Source organism: Aquarana catesbeiana, linkage group LG05 (genome assembly GCF_042186555.1).
Source record: "Aquarana catesbeiana isolate 2022-GZ linkage group LG05, ASM4218655v1, whole genome shotgun sequence".
Taxonomy (NCBI): domain Eukaryota; kingdom Metazoa; phylum Chordata; class Amphibia; order Anura; family Ranidae; genus Aquarana; species Aquarana catesbeiana.
The window spans coordinates 539,799,104-539,820,555 of NC_133328.1; the positions used below are offsets into that span (position 1 = coordinate 539,799,104).

Genomic DNA, 21,452 nt, shown 5'->3' on the forward strand with positions numbered 1-21,452 from the left:
CGATTGCGACCTCCAATCCTACTCCTTACACTATTGTATTCACTTGCTATTTGGACAGAGAGAGCTAAAAGAAATCTCTTTTCTCCCCCATACCCCTTTAGCTCCCTTTATTAACAATCCAGAATTTACTCTTGGTTTACTTCCATGTAAATTTCATTAGTGGAAAAATAGTCTACCTACGAATTGGTGATTTTTTTGGCATGGAAAATACTGTATGTGTGGAACACTATCAAAACAAATTACTATTACCCCAACTGGCTCGACACAACCAAAATTACATATCTTTAAACTAAACCTAAACATGTGGCCCACCCTCTATCGCTGACACAGTTTGAGATCTCCTGTGAAAAGAGACCCGGCCAAAGGTCGCATTTCTATCATATATAATTTTTTAATGGATCAAAATCATAAACTTCCATATATGCAACATTGGAAATGAGATTTCGGCATCACAGAGTTATCAAACTTGCAGGAAACCTCTAATGATTTATCCAAAATATCTAGTAGCACATCCCTTATAGAAACCAATTATAAAACCCTAATACAATGGTATTAGGGTTTTACTATGGTAGTTCTACTATGGTGGTGAAAATGCACCCACAAGTATCTTCATATTGTTTCAGGTGTTGTGGTCACACACGCACCATGTTCCATATATGGTGGCAGTGTCCCAAAGTGACCAGGTTCTGGATCAGAGTCTTCAATTGAACTTGGTCGGTTACAAGAATACATGTTTCCAGAGCACCAGAAATTGCTCTTTTCCAGAAACTGGATACTGAAAACCCTAAAAATACCAGAAGAAAGAGCTCCTACATGGTCCTGGCAGCGAGAATTGCAACTGCAAGATGCTGGAACCAGTCAATGGTGGTATTCGACTACGTTAAAAACTGAATAGGATTAGTGACAAACTTACATACACCCTCCAAAATAAATAACCCAAGTACAACAAGACTTGGGATCCTTGGATTCGATACATGATGGTGGACCAATTAGGCTTCGGGAGCATCCTCTAAGCTAGTTCTAGGAAATATCTCCTTTTCACTACCATTCCCTTTTCTTTAACTTAATACCTTTCTCAGTCTTTTTTCTGTATTACTGTGCAGCACTGACAAATTACATTTAATATGTTACAAGGCTCAAGTATCTCCTACAATAATTGGGCAGTCATTAAAGTGCAAAGTGTTTTTGATTGTTACATACATGTTGTTAGTGCTAATATTGTAAGTGCAAAGTGCTAGTAACCACCATGACTGGGCAGTTGTTCATTGTAACCTAATGATATTGAAGGAAATTGAGCTTGCCTAAAGCCGTCTACCTTTACTACAACTTCGGTATATCCAAGTTGCCTGTAAGATACTTTTCTCCCCATTGGGAGATTTTCTTGTTGCGATTTTAAAACTTGAATAAAAAAGATTGAAATATGAATTCTCATAAGAGTTTTTTTACATTAAAATATACATTAGTATACCGAATATACAATACTAAATTAATAAAATAAAAATAACAAATGCATAAGCAGAATTAGAAACCTATAAATGTATCAGATTCTAAAAAGTAAAACACTAGTCTGAATGGATCTAAAATAATTCCACAGTTTACAAAAAAATCCATAAACAGAAATCCCGCTGTGTAAAATAAATCATCTGTCAATGTACATACAGTATATGAAATTCAAATGTAAATGATATTCAAAACCACAACTGTGCATAAAAATAGAAATGTGAATGAGCATAAAATAATTTCAGCTCATAAATAACAGTCCCACTGTGCAACAAAAAAGTACAAAGAAATCCTGCAGAAAAGGATATCAAAAAACACCTTTGACAAAATTTATTTGGACTGTGTTGCACAGTGAGACTATTTTTTATGAACTGGAATTATTTTATGTTCATTGACATTTTTATCTACATGCACGATTGTAGTTTTGAATATCATTTATATTTGAATTTTATATAAGTACATGGACATTTGATTTATTTTACACAGCTGGATAGCCATTTACGGATTTTTTTGTGTGGAATTAGGTTAGATCCATTCAAATTAAATTTGGACTTGAATGCATGGTTTCAATATATATATTATATATATACACACACACACACACACACAATATTTTATTATATCTTTTCATGTGACAACACTGAAGAAATTACACTTTGCTACAATGTAAAGTAGAGAGTGTACAGCTTGTATAAACAGTGTAAATTTGCTGCCCCCTCAAAATAACTCAAAACACAGCCATTAATGTCTAAACAGCTGGCAACAAAAGTGAGTACCCCCCCAGGTGAAAATGTCCAAATTGGGCCCAAAGCGTCGATATTTTGTGTGGCCACCATTATTTTCCAGCACGGCCTTAACCCTCTTGGGCAAGGAGTTCACCAGAGCTTCACAGGTTGCCAGCGAGGCCTTGCGCTCCTCCACCTTCCATTTGAGGATGCCCCACAGATGCTCAATAGGGTTTAGGTCTGGAGACATGCTTGGCCAGTCCATCACCTTTACCCTAAGCTGCTTTAGCAAGGCACTGGCCATCTTGGAGGTGTGTTTGGGGTCGTTATGTTGGAATACTGCCCTGTGCCCCAGTCTCCAAAGGGAGGGGATCATGCGCTGCTTCAGTAAATCACAGTACATGTTGGCATTCATGGTTCCCTCAATGAACTGTAGCTCCCCAAAGTCAGCAGCATTCATGCAGCCCCAGACCATGACACTCCCACCACCATGCTTGACTGTAGGCAAATCACACTTGTCTTTGTACTCCTCACCTGGTTGCCGCCACACACGCTTGACACCATCTGAACCAAATAAGTTTATCTTGATCTCAGACCAAAGGACATGGTTCCAGTAATCCATGTCCTAAGTCTGCTTGTCTTCAGCAAACTGTTTGCGGGCTTTCTTGTGCATCATCTTTAGAAGAGGCTTACTTGTGGGACGACAGCCATGCAGAGTAATTTGATGCAGTGAGTGGCGAATGGTCTGAGCACTGACAGGCTGACCCCCCCCACCCTTTCAACCTCTGCAGCAATGCTGGCAGCCCTCATACGACTATTTCCCAAAGACAACCTCTGGATATGACGCTGAGCACGTGCACTCAACTTCTTTGGTTGACCATGGCGAGGCCTGTTCTGAGTGGAACCTGTCCTGCTAAACTGCTGTATGGTCTTGGCCACTGTGCTGCAGCTCAGTTTCAGAATCTTGGCAATCTTCTTATAGCCTAGGCTAGTGATGGTGAACCTTGGCACCCCAGATGTTTTGGAACTACATTTCCCATGATGCTCATGCACTCTGTAGTGTAGTTGAGCATCATGGGAAATGTAGTGCCAAAACATCTGGGGTGCCAAGGTCCACCAATCACTAGCCTAGGCCATCTTTATGTAGAGCAGCAATTGTTTTTTTTTTTTTTTTTCTTCAGTGTTGTCACATGAAAAGATATAAAATATGTACAAAAATGTGAGAGGTATACTCACTTTTGTGAGATGCAATATATATATATATATATATATATATATATATATATATATATATATATATATATATATATATAGTGGGGACGGAAAAAAAAATTATATATATATATATATATATATATATATATATATATAGTGGGGACGGAAAGTATTCAGACCCCCTTAAATTTTTCACTCTTTGTTAAATTGCAGCCATTTGCTAGAATCATTTAAGTTCATTTTTTTTCCTCATTAATGTACACACAGCACCCCATATTGACAAAAAAACACAAAATTGTTGTCATTTTTGCAGCTTTATTAAAAAAGAAAAACTGAAATATCACATGGTCCTAAGTATTCAGACCCTTTGCTCAGTATTTAGTAGAAGCACCCTTTTGATCTAATACAGCCATGAGTCTTTTTGGGAAAGATGCAACAAGTTTTTCACACCTGGATTTGGGGATCCTCTGCCATTCCTCCTTGTAGATCCTCTCCAGTTCTGTCAGGTTGGATGGTAAACGTTGGTGGACAGCCATTTTTAGGTCTCTCCAGAGATGCTCAATTGGGTTTAAGTCAGGGCTCTGGCTGGGCCATTCAAGAACAGTAATGGAGTCGTTGTGAAGCCACTCCTTCGTTATTTTAGCTGTGTGCTTAGGGTCATTGTCTTGTTGGAAGGTAAACCTTTGGCCCAGTCTGAGGTCCTGAGCACTCTAAAGAAGGTTTTTGTCCAGGATATCCCTGTACTTGGCCGCATTCATCTTTCCCTCAATTGCAACCAGTCGTCCTGTCCCTGCAGCTGAAAAACACCCCCACAGCATGATGCTGCCACCACCATTCTTCACTGTTGGGACTGTATTGGACAGGTGATGAGCAGTGCCTGGTTTTCTCCACACATACCGCTTAGAATTAAGGCCAAAAAGTTCTATCTTGGTCTCATCAGACCAAAGAATCGTATTTCTCACCATCTTGGAGTCCTTCAGGTGTTTTTAAGCAAACTCCATGCGGGCTTTCATGTGTCTTGCACTGAGGAGAGGCTTCCGTCGGGCGACTCTGCCATAAAGCCCCGACTGGTGGAGGGCTGAAGTGATGGTTGAGTTTCTACAACTTTCTCCCATCTCCCGACTGCATCTCTGGAGCTCAGCCACAGTGATCTTTGGATTCTTCTTTACCTCTCTCACCAAGGCTCCTCTCCCCCAATAGCTCAGTTTAGCCGGACGGCCAGCTCTAGGAAGGGTTCTGGTCGTCCCAAATGTCTTCCATTTAAGGATTATGGAGGCCACTGTGCTCTTAGGAACCTTAAGTGCAGCAGAATTTTTTTGTAACCTTGGCCAGATCTGTGCCTTGCCACAATTCTGTCTCTGAGCTCTTCAGGCAGTTCCTTTGACCTTATGATTCTCATTTGCTCTGATATGCACTGTGAGCTGTAAGGTCTTATATAGACAGACGTGTGGCTTGCCTAATCAAGTCCAATCAGTATAATCAAACACAGCTGGACTCAAATGAAGGTGTAGAACCATCTCAAGGATGATCAGAAGAAATGGACAGCACCTGAGTTAAATATATGAGTGTCACAGCAAAGGGTCTGAATACTTAGGACCATGTGATATTTCAGTTTTTCTTTTTTAATAAATCTACAAAAATGTCAACAATTCTGTGTTTTTCTGTCAATATGGGGTGATGTGTGTACATTGAGGAAAAAAAATGAACTTAAATGATTTTAGCAAATGGCTGCAATATAACAAAGAGTGAAAAATTTAAGGGGGTCTGAATACTTTCCGTCCCCACTGTGTTTGTATATATACACACACACACCATATATATATATATATATATATATATACACACACACACACATATACACACACATATACACACACATACATATACACACATACATATATTTGTAATTTTGTATTGAACTTTTTGGTAGTGCAGCACCAATTGACAAGTTAAAGTAGAAGTTCAGCCTGAAACTAACTTGAAATCTACTGGCAGCCACATTTTAAGACTAATCTGTCTAACCCTGTAAAGCAAAAATCGCTATACATACCTTTTCTGCAGTGGGTCCAGTCTCCGGCGGCAGATGCTGTGTGCAGAAGACTTACTATGGGGCTTCCATTGTAGGATGCATTTTTTTTCTATTTGTTCCTGTCAAGACCAATGAATTATGTCCATGTCTTTGTATACAGTTAATTATTGTATACCTGCACCAGACCTATTGTACAAAGTAGCAATATGGATAAACAGCAGCAACCAAAATATATCTAGAATTACCCTTAAAATTTTTCCCCCCACATCCTGGGTCTAAAAAGTCCACAATCTAGAACTGGTCTTGCTTGATATAGGCCTGGGCCCTGAAGTAAAGCCCCAACACGTGCCCCTGCTACAAACATCAGAGCCTACATTGGTTGCTGAGGCACCGGTATTGGTATTATCGGATGGCAGGGAGCCAAGTCAAGGCCAATAATGAACACTACACATGGGATGGGTGCTCCAAAAATCTTTTAAGAGAATAAAAGTTAATTGCAAGCACCCAGACTACTATTTTATATAATAATAGGGCTAATCGATTAATCGACAACTGATCGATTATGAAATTTATCGATTACTATTTTCATAATCGATTAATCGGCCAGCCGATTAGTTGGCCTGCATACAGAATGCATTATTTGTTTACATATCAGGAAATACAGTGCAGCACACATACAGCTCAGTACACCGGCGTCCATATATGTCAGTAAGTGCCTGGGAACTTGTGAATGTGTGAGGAGCAATGCCTTAATGGGACATGTAGTCCTGGGCAGGAAGTAAGTGGTGCAGAAGTTTTCTTTACCTTGCTATTGGGGCACTCTATACTGTACTTAACGCACAGCAAAAAGCACTGTAGAAACAGATCAAAAGCAAACTGCATAGGTGTGTACCGAGCCTTATGCTGGTTCAATTTTCAGACGAGAATATTCATATGAAAAATCTTTTCACATTCGCTGAAAGAATGTTGTTTGAAATTTTCACTTGCTTTTAACATTCTGTTTTAAAAGTAATGTAATTTCTGAACGAAAACCACATACACTGTCTGAAAATTCCTTTGACCAAGCAGTTTTCTATTGTTTCTAATTTTCCCCATCACTGTGGTTTAAAACATACGTCGATTTGACCCCACTAACGATTCGAAAATCGAACGAACATTCTTAAAACAACTGTTTTTTTTTGAAGGAAGACATTGTTTTTGTATGGCCAGCATATAATATATTACAGTTCTGTTTGAAAATCTGCAAAACAGTCTAACTTTTTTTTTTTCTTTAAATAAAAAAAGATCTGAGTCTGGTGATATTTACCAGATTCAACCTCTAATAGTATATACAGTATATCTCTTCTAATAGTATATACAGTATCTCTCTTCTAATAGTATATACAGTATATCTCCTCTAATAGTATATACAGTATATCTCTTCTGTCTGTTATTCTCAGAGTGGATTAGAGATTTTGCTCTCTAACCATATAGCTGGCTATTTATATTTACCACTGCATATAGATATTTAAGAATAAATTGCCATTTTTTAAAACTTTACATAATAACTAAATTATACACCACACATTTAAGGTTATTAACTGATTAATCGAAACAATAATCGGCCAACTAATCGATTATGAAAATAATCGTTAGTTGCAGCCCTATATAACGATCAACATCTGACAAGTTCACTTTAACCACTTCCCGCCCAGCCTATAGCACTATAGCAGATTGACGTCCGGGAAGTGGTTCCGTTATCCTGACTGGGCGTCATATGACGTCCAGCAGGATAACATGCCGCCGCGCGCCCGCGGGAGCGCGCATCGCGGCGATCGGTGGAGCGGTGTACCAGTCTGACACACCGCTACACCGATATTGGTAAAGAGCCTCCGATGGATCACTATGTCAATAGGAAGAGCCATTGATTGGCTTTTCCTCACTCGCGTCTGACAGACGCGAGTAGAGGAGAGCCGATCGGCGGCTCTCCTGACAGGGGGGGTCTGCACTGATTGTTTATCAGCGCAGCCCCCCTCAGATCACCACACTGGACCACCAGGGATCGCCACTAGGACCACCAGGGAAGGGGCAACATGTGGATGGCCAGGTATGTACCCCATGGCCATCCACATGTGCCCAATGTGCCCAGTCAGTGCCCAATCTGTGCCAATCAGTGTCCACAAATTTGGGCACTGATTGGCACCATAATATTGCCTAGATGCCCTGCAATGCCTGATGACAATCAGTGTCATCAGTGTCACCTATCAGTGTCCATTGGTGCCACCTGTCAGTGCCCATCCGTGCCCACCTATCAGTGCCCATCCATACCACCTATCAGTGCCACCCATAAGTACCCATCAGTGCCACCTATGAGTGCCCATCAGTGCCGCCTATGAGTGCCCATCAGTGCCGCATACCAGTGCCACCTATCAGTGCCCATCAGTGCCACCTCATTGGTGCCACCTCATCGGTGCCCATCAGTGTAGCCATATCAGTGCCCATCATTGAAGAAGAAAACAAACTTATTTACAAAAAATTTTTACAGAAACAAAGAAAAACTTGTTTTTTTTTAAAAAAATTCGGTCTTTTTTTATTTGTTGCGCAAAAAATAAAAACCGCAGAGGTGATCAAATACCACCAAAAGAAAGCTCTATTTGTGGGAACAAAATGTTAAAAAAATTGTTTGAGTACAGTGTAGCATGACCGCGCAATTGTCCTTCAAATTGTGACAGCGCTGAAAGCTGAAAATTGGCCTGGGCGGAAAGGTGTCTAAGTGCATGGTATTGAAGTGTTTAAAGAAACCAGTCACAATATCAGTCATTTTACTGAAGATGCATGAACAGTGAAAACTAGTGGTGAAAATTAAATGAAAATTCTGGACCGAAACCTAAAATTCAGGACGCGCTTGGCCGAGAACTGAAATAGACAATTTAGTATATTTTTTATATATAATTGTATTTAATTGTACTTTAATATTGTGAATTTAAATGAATATGAATTTATTTTCGGCTTTTATCGGCACCTTTTTGGCCCCTAGGCTACTTTCACACTGAAGTTCTTGAAGTGCTTTTGTGTTAAAAAAAAAAAGCACAAGAAAGGCTAAAATAAAAATGCATCCCTTTAAATTCTACGTATGTCTTCGCACTGGTCCGTTGCACTTCCGTTGCAGTGCGGTGTTAAAAATCTCGCTTGCTCAATTTTGGTCAGTTAAAATAGCTGCACCAAAAACATACCTCCCCATTGCAATGCATTGAAACCGCACCCATGTTGCATTTTTGATGAGGTTTTTGAGTCACGTAACCTATGGAAAATTGGCGCACACTGTTCGGCAGCCTATATTGGCAGATTAAAAAGAAATTTTGGACAGGCAAGTCATTTCATATTTTAATTAGAAGGGCAGAGTTAGGGCAATAGGAAGGAAGCTTCAGAAGGAAAAATAGCAAAGCTAAGATTTTACAAGTAAAAATAAACATTTGCATATAATATTAGCGGCCCACAAATGATCCTTTTGACATGATGCTTCTTTAGGCCTCCTTTTACAGACATTTACCCACATACACTGAATTCTAGCAGCAAGAATCAGTGGAGTCTTGCAACTGAAATGACAGGTGCTTGCCAATAATGGTCATATGTGTCCTTGCTCCAAGATCTGTCCCGAACCGCAGGTAATTACTTTGTGTGCTGCTACATGTGAACAGCAATGGCGCCTGTCATTAATTTGTACAGGCTGAGCAGCTGCCACTATTCACACCTGTCTAGGGTCTAGCATTTCTCTAAACCCCACAGCTATAAAAAACAAAAATATTTTTTTCCATCTGTGTTGCTGCTAGACAAAATTTCCTCTCTTCTTTTCCTGGAAACAACCATTTTACCAGACAGGAAGTAAAAAATCTCTCCAAAAAAATCTGACTTCAGTAAAATCTAAAGTGGTACTAAAGGCAAAAACAGGCATGAGGCACTAGAAAGCATTTTTTGTTCTTCTGAGTCCCCCTGGTAACTTTGTTTTATACCTGGCGAGTCTGCTGTCATTTTTCAATTTTCCTTTATCAGACCAAGTTGTACTGCAAAAAGTGGCAGTTAGAGGGTTGAGACAAACTATTTAGGCCTCATACACACTGGATATTTTTACAGCTGCCATTTTTGGCATCTGGTGTTTTTCCCTGCAGCCAGTAAATTCCCCAGCATGTTATCCTATGTGTCCATGCACACATAGGCTGTTCGCATCAGTTTTTGGCAGGAGCGTTTTCTGGCTGGAAAAAAACCCAGAACTAGTGGGTTTTAAGAGGATTTTTTTCAGCTGTAAAAATGCTCTAACTCTGATAAAAGCTTAAAAACGCAAATAAAAAACGCAGCTTTTCTGCATTTATCAGCGTTTTTGAGCCATAAGTTTTTGTGGGAGTAAAGTTTTGCTTAAAAAAAAAAAGCTAAAAAATGCTGAAAAATGCTACTGCAAAAATTATGAAAAACTCATTCTACAGCTACAGATTTCTACAACGCTAAAGGTGTTTTAATAACGTCCAGTGTGCATGAGGCATTAAAATTAACAGGGGTGCTTACAATGATTAGCTTTTATTCAAGAAGTTGAAATCTTTATCCCAAGAGGAAAACGGTTTATGCAATTGCCTAACAGTGTTAGCTCTAATTGGGCTTTAATTTGTGATTTACTTATGTAAAGTCCATCTGAATCTACCCTCTCCAGACAGTGCTGCTGTCCAGTGGGGCTCTGTTGCTCCTTCGTAGATAGAAGAGACACCATAAGACAGTAAGTGTTACTGGTCAGATCACCAGGTGAGCAAATAAAAAACTAAACATTCTATGCAAAAGAAAATCATGTTTGGTTATACAGTAGATGCACTTTAAATAGAATTCCAGCCTAAAACCAGCTAGTCCTAAAAATGTTCCCTTCCCCTCCTAACACCTATACTGTCTAAAGCAAGGTATACACAGACTGCAAATCGGCCAGTTCAGCAGGAACCAGACAAATTCCGGTCCGTGTGTACCGCTGTCTGTTCAACAGAAGCCAGCCAAATGACCAGATTCTGTCAAAACGGTCATGCTGGTAAAGCCAGCATTTGATCAACACTTGCAGCCAATAGCTGCAGCACCGATTGTGTATTCTGACTTGGGGTTAGGGAATTTCCCTGCTGTCAGATTACAATAGAACAGTGGGAGAGATCTCTGCATCAACATCTTTTGTGTTGATTTAGGGATCTGTCAGTTTTTGTTTTTTTATTCAAGCCACTGGTTGAACGGAAACAAATGAACCTGTATACCTTAATAAATGGATAGTGATCTCACACAGTAATGAACTGTCACATACAATAAATGCATTAATGATGCATTAAGGTGAAAAACATTCTGCCTTATAACCACTTTAAAGTTGTTGTAAAGATTCAAATTTTTTTTACCTTCATGCATTTTCTACATTAAGGTAAATCTGCAGCCCTCCCCCCAAATACTTACCTGAGCTCAGTCTTTATCCAGCGCAGTGAGCGGGAGCAGCGGCTCTCTCTGGTCATCATTGGACATAGAGGCAGCAGCAGGAGCCATTGGATACTGCTGCCTGGGAAATGGCTTGTGGTCATTCTCTTCGACCTCTCTACAAGAGAGACAAGGAACGGTCATAAACAGCTACTAGCACTACCACAAAGCAGCGCTTCTAACTTTGCACTTAGGAACAACCACAACAGCTCCTCAGCGTAATTGGTACACCTGACAGTTACGTACCACCATAAAAGGAAAATACAATTACCGTATATACTCAAGTATAGGTCGTTCCGAATATAAGCCGAGGCCCCTAATTTACCACAAAAAACTGGGAAAAACTTATTGACCCGAGTATAAGCCAAGGGTGAGAAATGCAGCCGCTACTGTAAGTGGAAAAAAGAGGGTCAATAATGCCCATCTGCAGCTGCATGCTTCCCTGTGTCCCGTGCAGCCTGCATGTGTCCTGTGCATGTGTCCCTGTGTCCTGTGCAGCCTACCTGTGTCCTGTGCATGTGTCCTGTGCAGCCAACCTGTGTCCTGTGCATGTGTCCTGTGCAGCCAACCTGTGTCCTGTGCACGTGTCCTGTGCAGCCAACCTGTGTCCTGTGCACGTGTCCTGTGCAGCCAACCTGTGTCCTGTGCATGTGTCCTGTGCAGCCAACCTGTGTCCTGTGCATGTGTCCTGTGCAGCCAACCTGTGTCCTGTGCATGTGTCCTGTGCAGCCAACCTGTGTCCTGTGCATGTGTCCTGTGCAGCCAACCTGTGTCCTGTGCATGTGTCCTGTGCAGCCAACCTGTGTCCTGTGCATGTGTCCCGGTGTCCTGTGCATGTGTCCCGGTGTCCTGTGCATGTGTCCCGGTGTCCTGTGCATGTGTCCCGGTGTCCTGTGCATGTGTCCCGGTGTCCTGTGCATGTGTCCCGGTGTCCTGTGCATGTGTCCCGGTGTCCTGTGCATGTGTCCCGGTGTCCTGTGCATGTGTCCCGGTGTCCTGTGCATGTGTCCCGGTGTCCTGTGCATGTGTCCCGGTGTCCTGTGCATGTGTCCCGGTGTCCTGTGCATGTGTCCCGGTGTCCTGTGCATGTGTCCCGGTGTCCTGTGCATGTGTCCCGGTGTCCTGTGCATGTGTCCCGGTGTCCTGTGCATGTGTCCTGGTGTCTTGTGCATGTGTCCTGTGTAACCTACCTGTGTCCTGTGCATGCCTCCGTGTGCCGATCTGCAGCCTCCGTATGGTGATATCCACCGATCAGCATGTCAAAAATAACATTCGGCAGCCATTCTACTATTCAAAAGCCGCGCCTCCTCCTCGTCTGTGATAGGCAGAACACTCCATTTCCCAGCAGTCAGTGGTCAGCCTATGACAGACATTCTCTCATTCCCATACCATGGACGAGGATGAGCGGATGTCCGTGATAGGCTGTACAATGACTGCTGGGAAATTGAGTGCTCTGCCTATCACAGACGAGGAGGAGGCGCGGCTTTTGAATAGTGGAAAGGACGCCGAATGTAATGTATCACACGCTGATCATGTAGGCAGACGGCGGTGACTCGAGTATAAGTCGAGGGGGGCACTGTCAGCCTAAAAAAAAAAAGGGCTGAAAGTCTCGACTTATACTTGAGTATATACGGTATATACATTCCTACTATATATGTAGAACGTTTGGATGTGGACTGGTATGGAGCTTAGAATAACTAATTATCCATCACAGGACATACCTTCCAACTAGCCACTCCTCCCCATGTACACATGTCGGCCTACCGGCTCACACAGACTGTGCTCCTGTTCTCCAGGCTCTGATGAAGAGGTCACCCTCGAAACGCGTCAGCCTATTTTAAATACCTGCCTCAACATGGGCATACCCCAATTTTAACATTTTAGTGCTTATTTTGTCACCTGTTTTTACAAAACATAGTATTTGTATTATTTATATGTTTGTATTCCATTTTACATGAATAAACCAAACATGTTTGGATGTAAGCGTTTGATCACGTGCCCTCCATCCACCTCCTTCCACACAGTGTTTTCCAGACCACCCCTGGTCAATTGAGGCAGCGGGACACGCATTACCATCTCCTCCAGTCTTTCACCTTCTACAATACTACCTATTTATACAACAAACGCCTTCACAAGCGCAGGAGTAATTCTCACCATACCTTGTCCACTTTTTGCTGAGCAACACTGTGTATGTCAATGCACACACAGAGCGCAGGTCCGGATCAAGCCGTTACAAGTGCCTCCATAGCAAGCTGGTCAAAATAGGGGAGGAGCCAGGAACGTCGGCAGGGAACCTGAGAAGAGGAGGATCAGGGCTGGTCTGTTCAAAACAGTCCTGCCCCCCCCCCCCCCAATATTTACCTGAGCCCAATCTTCCTCCAGCAATGTGTGTGAGAATCTGAGGACTCTGCCTCCTCATTGGATCCTGCTGTTAATCACAGCCCGTGAACAAATGGGGAGAGGGAGCAGGGCCGCGGCCCGGCTCTGTATGTGAATGAACACGCAGAACGCATCCTGGGAATGAGCCTGCTTGGGGACCCAAAAGGAGCAGCATCGGGGTTGCTCTGTGCAAAACCATTGCAAAGAGCAGGTGAGAATGACATGTTTGTTATTTTTTACCAAAAAAAAAAAAAAGTAGGCTTTATTATCACTTTAAGTTAGCTGTACAAATTGCCCTTTTGGCACCACACTAGTCATACACAGCTTATATCAGCCTGTCAGCACCACTCATCTCACCAAAGAAGCCAGGTTGAAATTTATTGGCTGAACAGTGACTGCATCCTATCATGTGTAGCCATTGTTCGCATATTCAGACAGCTGCAGGTGCTACAATGTGTCTGAATACAACAGCCAGCAGGGGAGATTCCTCCTTTGAGGCTGTTTAGCACAAACAGGGGGATTTGACTGATTTCTCTTGTTCAGCCCGCAGAGTATGGCAAACTTTAGTTCTGTGTAATAGTATGGGACACTGAATTCCGCTGAACTGGAGGTGTATGTAGCATCAATGCTCTGACTCTGGGAATTTTAAGCAGCAGATTCGTGGGGAACGATGGAAATTTGCACAGGACGCCCACATTTCTGCACTGAATTACTTTGTAAAATTGCCCTCTATTGTAGCTTCTCTACAACTAAGCTATTCACATGTGGACCTGATTCTTCAGCAAGACACTTAGATGATGCCCTCTTCACCTGGCAGGCAGTCACATCTACTGCATACTAATGACCTATTATTACTTGTCCTCTTCTGTCATATCTCCCATGACAGTGATCTCTTAAGCTTGTCAGGTGAAACTGTTTTCATCGTTAGATGGACTCACAATTGCAAAAAAGTTGGAACGAAGAAACCCTGTAACCTAATTGAAATACATTCATTTTAACAATCACAAAAATGTTGGTTAAAAGGGGTTATAAACCCTCAAAGTTTTTCACCTTAATGCATTCAATGCACTAAAGGTCAAAAACATTCTGTAGTGCTGCAGCCCCTCAGAGCCCTCATTTTACTTACCTTAACAAGTTCTTTCCAGCGACGAGAACAAGCCCACCAGTTCCAGCCGGTGTCTCGGGTCCTCATTGGATTGATAACAGCAGCAGCCATTGGCTCCCGCTGCTGTCAATTACATCCAGTGACACGGGAGCTGGAAGGTGGGGCCGAGTCCTGCTGTCTGTGTCAATGAACGCAACAGCAGGACTCGGGAGCGTGCCTGTGCAAGCATCCCCTTGGAATGCGAGTCTCCGAGGGGGGACTCGATGCGGGGAGGAGCCAGGAGCGCCACTGGGGACCCCAGAAGAGGAGGATCGGGACCACTCTGTGCAAAACCCTTGCACATAGGAGGGAAGTATAACATGTTTGTTATTTTAAAAAAATAAATAATAATCAAACCTTCACAACCCCTTTAAGGTTCTGGCAGCCCACATAAAATTTGAAGTTAACACATACATCACTGGTTTAATAACTAAAGAATCCAGCCCATCACAGTAACATTACCCTTCAGCTGGGATCTATTTACCTTTAGCAGAGAGTCTTGTTGATGAATATATATTTCCACGCCGTGCAGCAGCTTCTGTGTGGCGGCAGATAAAAACAATTACCATGGGTCGGCACTGCTGAGACTATAAGTTCTAGATCACCTTATGTTAAAGCCTACACATAGATGTGACAGTCTGTCGTGTGAACCAACTATCAAGAGACATTAGCAGGAACTAATAGCCACACAAGTGATCTTCGTAACAAGCACAAGTTACAAAATGTTTTCCTTTGCCACATTTAAATCCCTTTAAGCATAGCAAATAAAACCAATGCAGGATGAGCTAATCCTAAACCTGACAAGTCTATAGTGAACTTCAGTCTACCTAAACCTGATATTTCAGATATAGACGCATGCTGGTGAATTAAATTACCCATTGGATTTTTACACCGCTCAGGGATGCAGACAGCGAACGTTTTGCATCTGAACTCCTGGACCTGCCCGGTTGCTGTGACCATTATGAAGTCTTATTTGATTTCTCATTATAAAGCATGCAACAGCAGGACCAAGAGCAGAGTCAGGGATTCTAGCGAGAAGACTCCACAGCTCTTGCTTCAAAAGAGATATGAAAAACCAGCATCTATAAAGAAGTGAAATGTCAGTTTTGGGTAGAAGGGCCAGAAATGTTGCAATTCACAATTTATCAAAGCTACTAAATTGTGTAAAATATTATAAAAATATTGATTATGAGCAACCAAGCTTACCTGGGTTGTTATTGATAATATTTTTCATCTGCCTTGCGGCAGGTTTGGGGAGTTTGGTTTCCGACAATGCTAGGCTGGCTGCAGCATGTTGCGCTTTCTTAATGCTTGTGCTCTCTGCTTCCCATGACTGATCTCCTAGTGTCAGCTGTACAGTAAATAACTTGAAAGAGAATATTAAAAAAAAAAAAAGCAACTAGTTAAAAGGCAGCTTAAAATTATAATAAACACATTAAGCAAGTCTAATATTTTCCTAAAGAGAGTAAACTTAGCTGGACCACCACAACACACACACACCAGACTAAAGTAGCAACTAGATAAGGCATGGGATGAAGTATGGCCCCTTTCACGCGAGCGGACCGAACGGGTCTGTCTGTCAGCTTTTAGGGCGGACTCGATCAGACCCTCCACTGTCCTCTATGGAGCGGCAGATGTAAACAGACAAGTTTACATCCGACATTTACATTTCCATCTGATTGCCCACAGAGGAGAGCGGGATGTGTGTGTCCACTTTGCATAAGTGGAGCGGACACGGACCAGCCATCTGCCTGCTCAGCAGAGATCAACGGACAGATTCCCTGTTGGGCAGGTGGACTCCAGGCAGAGTCCATCCCATGTGAAAGGGGCCTATCACTAACATTAAAGCTGAAATCCAAGAGCTATGTATATTCTTATTAGTAGCAGAAAGAGACACAAATGAGTATAGCTCTGTATTTATTAAGACATCATTGTACCATTTTTTTTAAATGCAAGGGTAAGTACAAGTATATCTTATATATATTTAAATAAGCATCTGTGTAATTAGCCATTTGTCAGGAGTTCATTTTAAAGAGGAACTGCACTCTGCTCACATAATTTGTAATAAAAACATCTTTGCCATTCTGAAGCTTCCCTCCAACCACTTTCCATATTATTTTATATATACTGCGATTCTGTACTCCCCAAATATGCTGCAGAAATCTCCCTCCACTAAATCTGGCTGCAGCCATTTTAACTGTGGGCAGCTGAAACTGCTGCCTTTTCACTTCCTGGATTTACACAGACACACAGAGTCACACCTCCAGCTCTACAGCTTTCATTGACCCTCTTATGACTCATTCCCCCTCCCTTCTTGGCAAACTCTCACAAGAGTGAGAGAGCGCTGTGAATGATGTCATAATATTCATATTTACTAGCAGAAAAAAAAGTTTTACTATCCTAAGTTTAAAACAACAAGGGAAGAAGATTAAATAGATGAAAAGTTTAAAAAATGACCAAAGGTCCGCTTTAACTCTTTTATATGACTGGGGGTCATTGGATCCGAAGGTCAAATTTAGCAGCATTAGTTGACTACAAAATGTAGTCAAACTGATTTACCTACTTAAATGATCTTTATATTTGTTGTTAAGAATAAATTGAAGGCTTTCATTTAGTAAATTTTGTAAATACCCTGTTTGTTGTTTTTTTAAATTTTTTTTTCATAATTCGTTATAACTGGACAAATGGGCAAAAATTGGATTTTTGTACTTTCTGTAAAATCCTTTTCTTTATGTTCATTGAAGGACAGACAGATCTTCAGATCATAAGGATGAGTTTGACGATGTCACTTGTAGGTGCAGGACGCTAGGTGCAACAAAAAAGGAAAACACCCTAGGAGCAGCTCTTGCTGGTGGCCGAACCCCCCATCTGGAAAACGCAGTTCAGTTAGTATTCAACAGTATTAAGACTAGTACACACGGGCTGATTGTTGTGCGACATTCAGCCTGTGTATGGCAGTCGGTCCAACAGAAGACGAGCATGCTGGACCGACTCCCAATCAGCACTCTCCTCCGATGACTGAGAGCGCTGACCAGAGTGTTCTGGCAGGGGGCCTCTCCCCTGTCAGAACACAAAAGAACAGCAGGGGAGATCGCAGTACTAACATCTGAAAAAAAACAGCAGTGTGTACTAGGTTTAAGAAACAACTCAACCGAGATGAGAAAAAACTGGGCGGGTGTGGTGTCCTTCAAATAATTCAGAGAAAAGGATTTTTACAGTGACTAACAAAATCCCATTTTCTCTTCCATTTATTAAAGAACACAGCAAGATCTTCAGATCATAAGAGATGAGACATTCCAAAGCAGTGCCAGAGACAAAATGGTGGGGCAAAAAAATCAAACCAAAAACAAGGAACCACATCCCCACAGACTCAAACTGCTGCCTGCAAAATGTTCAAAATTCCCGATCGAAAACCACATCTGCAGAGGCAACCTCAACAATCTTCTACAACTTGGTAAACGTGCTTACAGACAACCAAGTAGCCACTTTGCAAACCTGAACAATTGAAACAGAATGATCAAAAGCCCAGGATGCGTTCAGCACCCTGGTAGAGTGAGCAGTAATAGGAAACAGAGATTCCCAACCTGATATGGTATAAGTTTGAACCACTGTCGAATCCACCTGGATATAGTGGACGACGATGCTGCCTGGCCCTTCCATAGGGCCATCTATAACACAAACAACCAATCGGTCTTCTGAAAAGGAGTAGTAGAGTTCAGGTATATTAATATTAACTAAATAATTAAGAGCAACTTCCCTAGGATGAAAAGGGTTAGAGCACAGAGAAGGCAGGACAATATCCTCATCCAAATAAAAGGCTGACAAGACTTTTGGAAGAAAGTACGACCAAGTCATGCAGACTTACCCTCCTTTCCTAGACTGCCTCTGTGTTCCCCTAGTGCTGGGCTCGGATTACATGCATCATATCCCAAAGCCAAGCAGAAAGCATTGTGGGAACTGTAGTCTCCTGAACAAATATCCCTGACCTGCAGAACTATCCAAGAACTACACCTCCCAGCAGGCCATCTGCTCTAGGGAGAGAACTCTGGGAGAGGCTATATAGGGGTCAGCAGATTAGGCCCAAGCTCTCATGCTTCCCAGATCTCGTCAAGTAAACAACCCCTTCGCTGCTGTGTAAGAGGACTAGGGCCTACAATACGGTGCTCCCAGCTCCGACCCAGGCGGGTCCAAGGCTGCTTCTACATGATGGGCATCACCACAGCATTGCTGTAATTAGCAGGACCAGACGACTCACTGCAGCAGCCAGACCGTCATCATAGCCAGTTCTGCCGAAGGAAGAATCAACTTGGATTGCTCTCCAGGAAGTTTCTACACTGTTCTCCAGATTGGTGAGCGGGCACCTGCCCACAAATCTAGTACCAGTCCCTAGCATACTCCACAAGACACTGTATACAGACACCCTACACCTGGAATTGCCTTAAAGTGGAGTTCCACCCACTTTTACAACTCTTTAGCATCCCTCACTAAACTGTGCACTGTAAACGAATTGGATATTTTTTCTCAGCACCTACTGTATATCTGCTGTATTCATTTTTCACTTCCTCCTCCCTGGCCGTGGCCCATCGCATCATTTCCTGTTTGCAATACCTTCTGGGAAGGGGCAGCAACTTCCTCTGACACTGTCGTTGCTATGGAAACCTGACCTGAAACCTATTGCACTGCTTGTGCTGCACTGAGCATGTGCGAGATCTGCAAGGATGAGATCCAGGAAGAAATACAGTCTGGCTTCAGATGCCCACACTTAAGATGGCCACGGCCTGCTGTAAGTTTATAAAATAAACTACTGCTATAAACGAACAAAACAGACCTTAGTTTACAGACTAACTTTAATAGAATACATTAAGCTTGTGTATTGTAGGGGTATTTTTATTTAAAAAGCATAATTTCGGCCGGAACACCACTTTAAGGATTACTACTGGTCAGTCTCAGCTGCTTTGCCTTGACTGCATATCACTGTGCCACACTTAGAATCTTTGTTGTTTTGAGCTCCAGCGTGCCGGTGAAGACAATCGCAAGGCCTTGCATCTTGAATACTGCCATGCTATCTCTATTTAAAGGGACACACCACTAAAACCTATATTGCTTCAGCTCTCGTTAGGATTAAAAGGTACAATAGGCTGGCCTGGGGTTCCCCTTTAGCAGTGGTGTTATATACAGCAACCAGTAGCCCTTTTGAGATCTATTCATTCATTTATTGTCTGTTTCTGTATGCTTTGATATTATTTATCTGTCATTTCCTATTGTCATTTAATTGCTTTGAGGAACCTTTTCAACTGAGTCTTGGCTGTTTATCCAAGATTTGGCTGACTATTAGCCCGCTACAAGAATCTATTGATTAAGTAAAAACCGGAGAGAGCTGATCAATCTGCATTATGTCAATGTGTTATTTAAAGGTATACAAAACATGTCTGATGCTAGAGTGTCAAAAGGGCTGGAAAGTTCACGGCTCAAGATGGCGCAGACGAACATGCAATTCTAAGCAAACCCCTAGGGGGCAGTGCTACAGTCAGATATCCTACGCGCCAAAGTAATTGCCAGCAGGAAGAGCAACTTTTGTAAGAGTCGTCAAGTAAAAAAGAAATCTTTTGCAAGGCAGAGAAAACCAGATTCATGTCTGACAGAGGAAGGGGAAGTCTAATAGGTGAAAATACACGTGACTCACTGAATGAAGGTATGAACCAGGGAAACAGAAGCCAAAGGATGTTGAAAAAGTACAACCAAAGTAGAAACTTGGCCCTTCACAGTGCTCAGGGCCATAAGGCAGTCCACACCTTTTTGAAGAAAGGTCAGAATGCAAGCAACCGAGAACTTGCGGGTGTAATAATAGATGAAGTGGAAAGTGGACTCTCAATTCCAAAGCATTGTGGAGATGACAGCCTGAAAAATGCCTTTACCCTCAGGGCCTGGCTTTCACTAGCCATGCTGTTAAAGCCAGTGACTATAAAGTAGGGTATAAAATCAGACATTGAGAAAGAAGGTCTGGGCACAGCGGAAGATGCAAAAGTGCATCAGCAACTAACCAAGGGAAGCTCAGGAACCAGAAGTTGCCACTAGAATTACCAGAATACCCTCCTGCTCTATCCTCCACAGCAAATCTCGTGGAAGTTTCAGAAGAGGAAAAACCCGAGTCGTGATGTGAAGAGACCCCAGCATTGACAAATCTGGTGTGAAAAGAATATTCCACCTGATCCAGACTCTGACTGAGATAGTCCACCTGCTAGTTGTCTACTCCCAGAATGTGGACAGCAGACAAAGCTGGGACATGGAGTTCTGCACAGTCAAGGATCCAAGAAAATTCCAATGCAGCCAACAAGCTCCTGGTGCCACCTTCACTGTCCAACAGGACCCTGACTGGGTAAAACTCGAGAATAGCTGCCCAATGGAAGAGGGAAAGATGAAGTGCCCTAAGTAGCAGGGTGATGATGGGAAGCCTGGTTTCTTCCTGAGTCCAATGAGCCTGAGCTGACAGGTGAAACATCACTTGCCCCAACCAAAGAGGCTGGCATCTGTCGTGACGATCTGGCAGCTGAGAGGGAGAAAGGACTTCCTGGACAGCAGTAATGGAGAACGAATACAGCATGATAGTGGTGTCTTTGCCTGATGAGACAAGCAAACAGTATTGTCCAGGGACCCCAGATTCCTGTTCCACTTGGCCAAAATCTCTGGCTGCTGGGGCCTGGAATGGTGTTGCGCATAAGCGACTGCTTCATAGGAGGCGACCATGAGACCCAGGACCCTCATGCAAAAGCAGATGGAGACAGTCCAGTCAAGCCAGATGCAGAACATGGATTAGAAAAAATCCTAGGTCAGGGGTAGGGAACCTTAACCCCTTAGCACAGACCGTACACACATATGCGGCCCCGGATTTAAGTAGTTATACCGGGATGATGCATGCAGCTGCATGCATCATCCTAGTACCGTTTTTTAGAGCGGGCGGTCGTCCCTTCAAGGATAACAACCAATGCGACTAAAAAACGCT

At 42.5% G+C, this 21,452-nt stretch overlaps 1 protein-coding gene across 6 annotated transcripts in view; it reads right to left on the reverse strand.

Annotated features, from left to right (window-relative positions):
* STAU2 (staufen double-stranded RNA binding protein 2) overlaps positions 1-21,452 on the reverse strand; it is a 491,304-nt gene that overhangs the window by 398,816 nt on the left and 71,036 nt on the right. For 3 of the 6 annotated variants that reach the window (XM_073631808.1, XM_073631806.1, XM_073631805.1), the window contains exons 4-5: positions 15,659-15,818; positions 14,937-14,990 (exon numbers count right to left, since the gene is read on the reverse strand). In XM_073631808.1, the coding sequence (XP_073487909.1) occupies positions 14,937-14,990; positions 15,659-15,818 (214 nt within the window). The remainder of the gene's footprint in view (positions 1-14,936; positions 14,991-15,658; positions 15,819-21,452) is intronic. The other 3 variants (XM_073631810.1, XM_073631809.1, XM_073631807.1) reach the window with 1 other exon arrangement.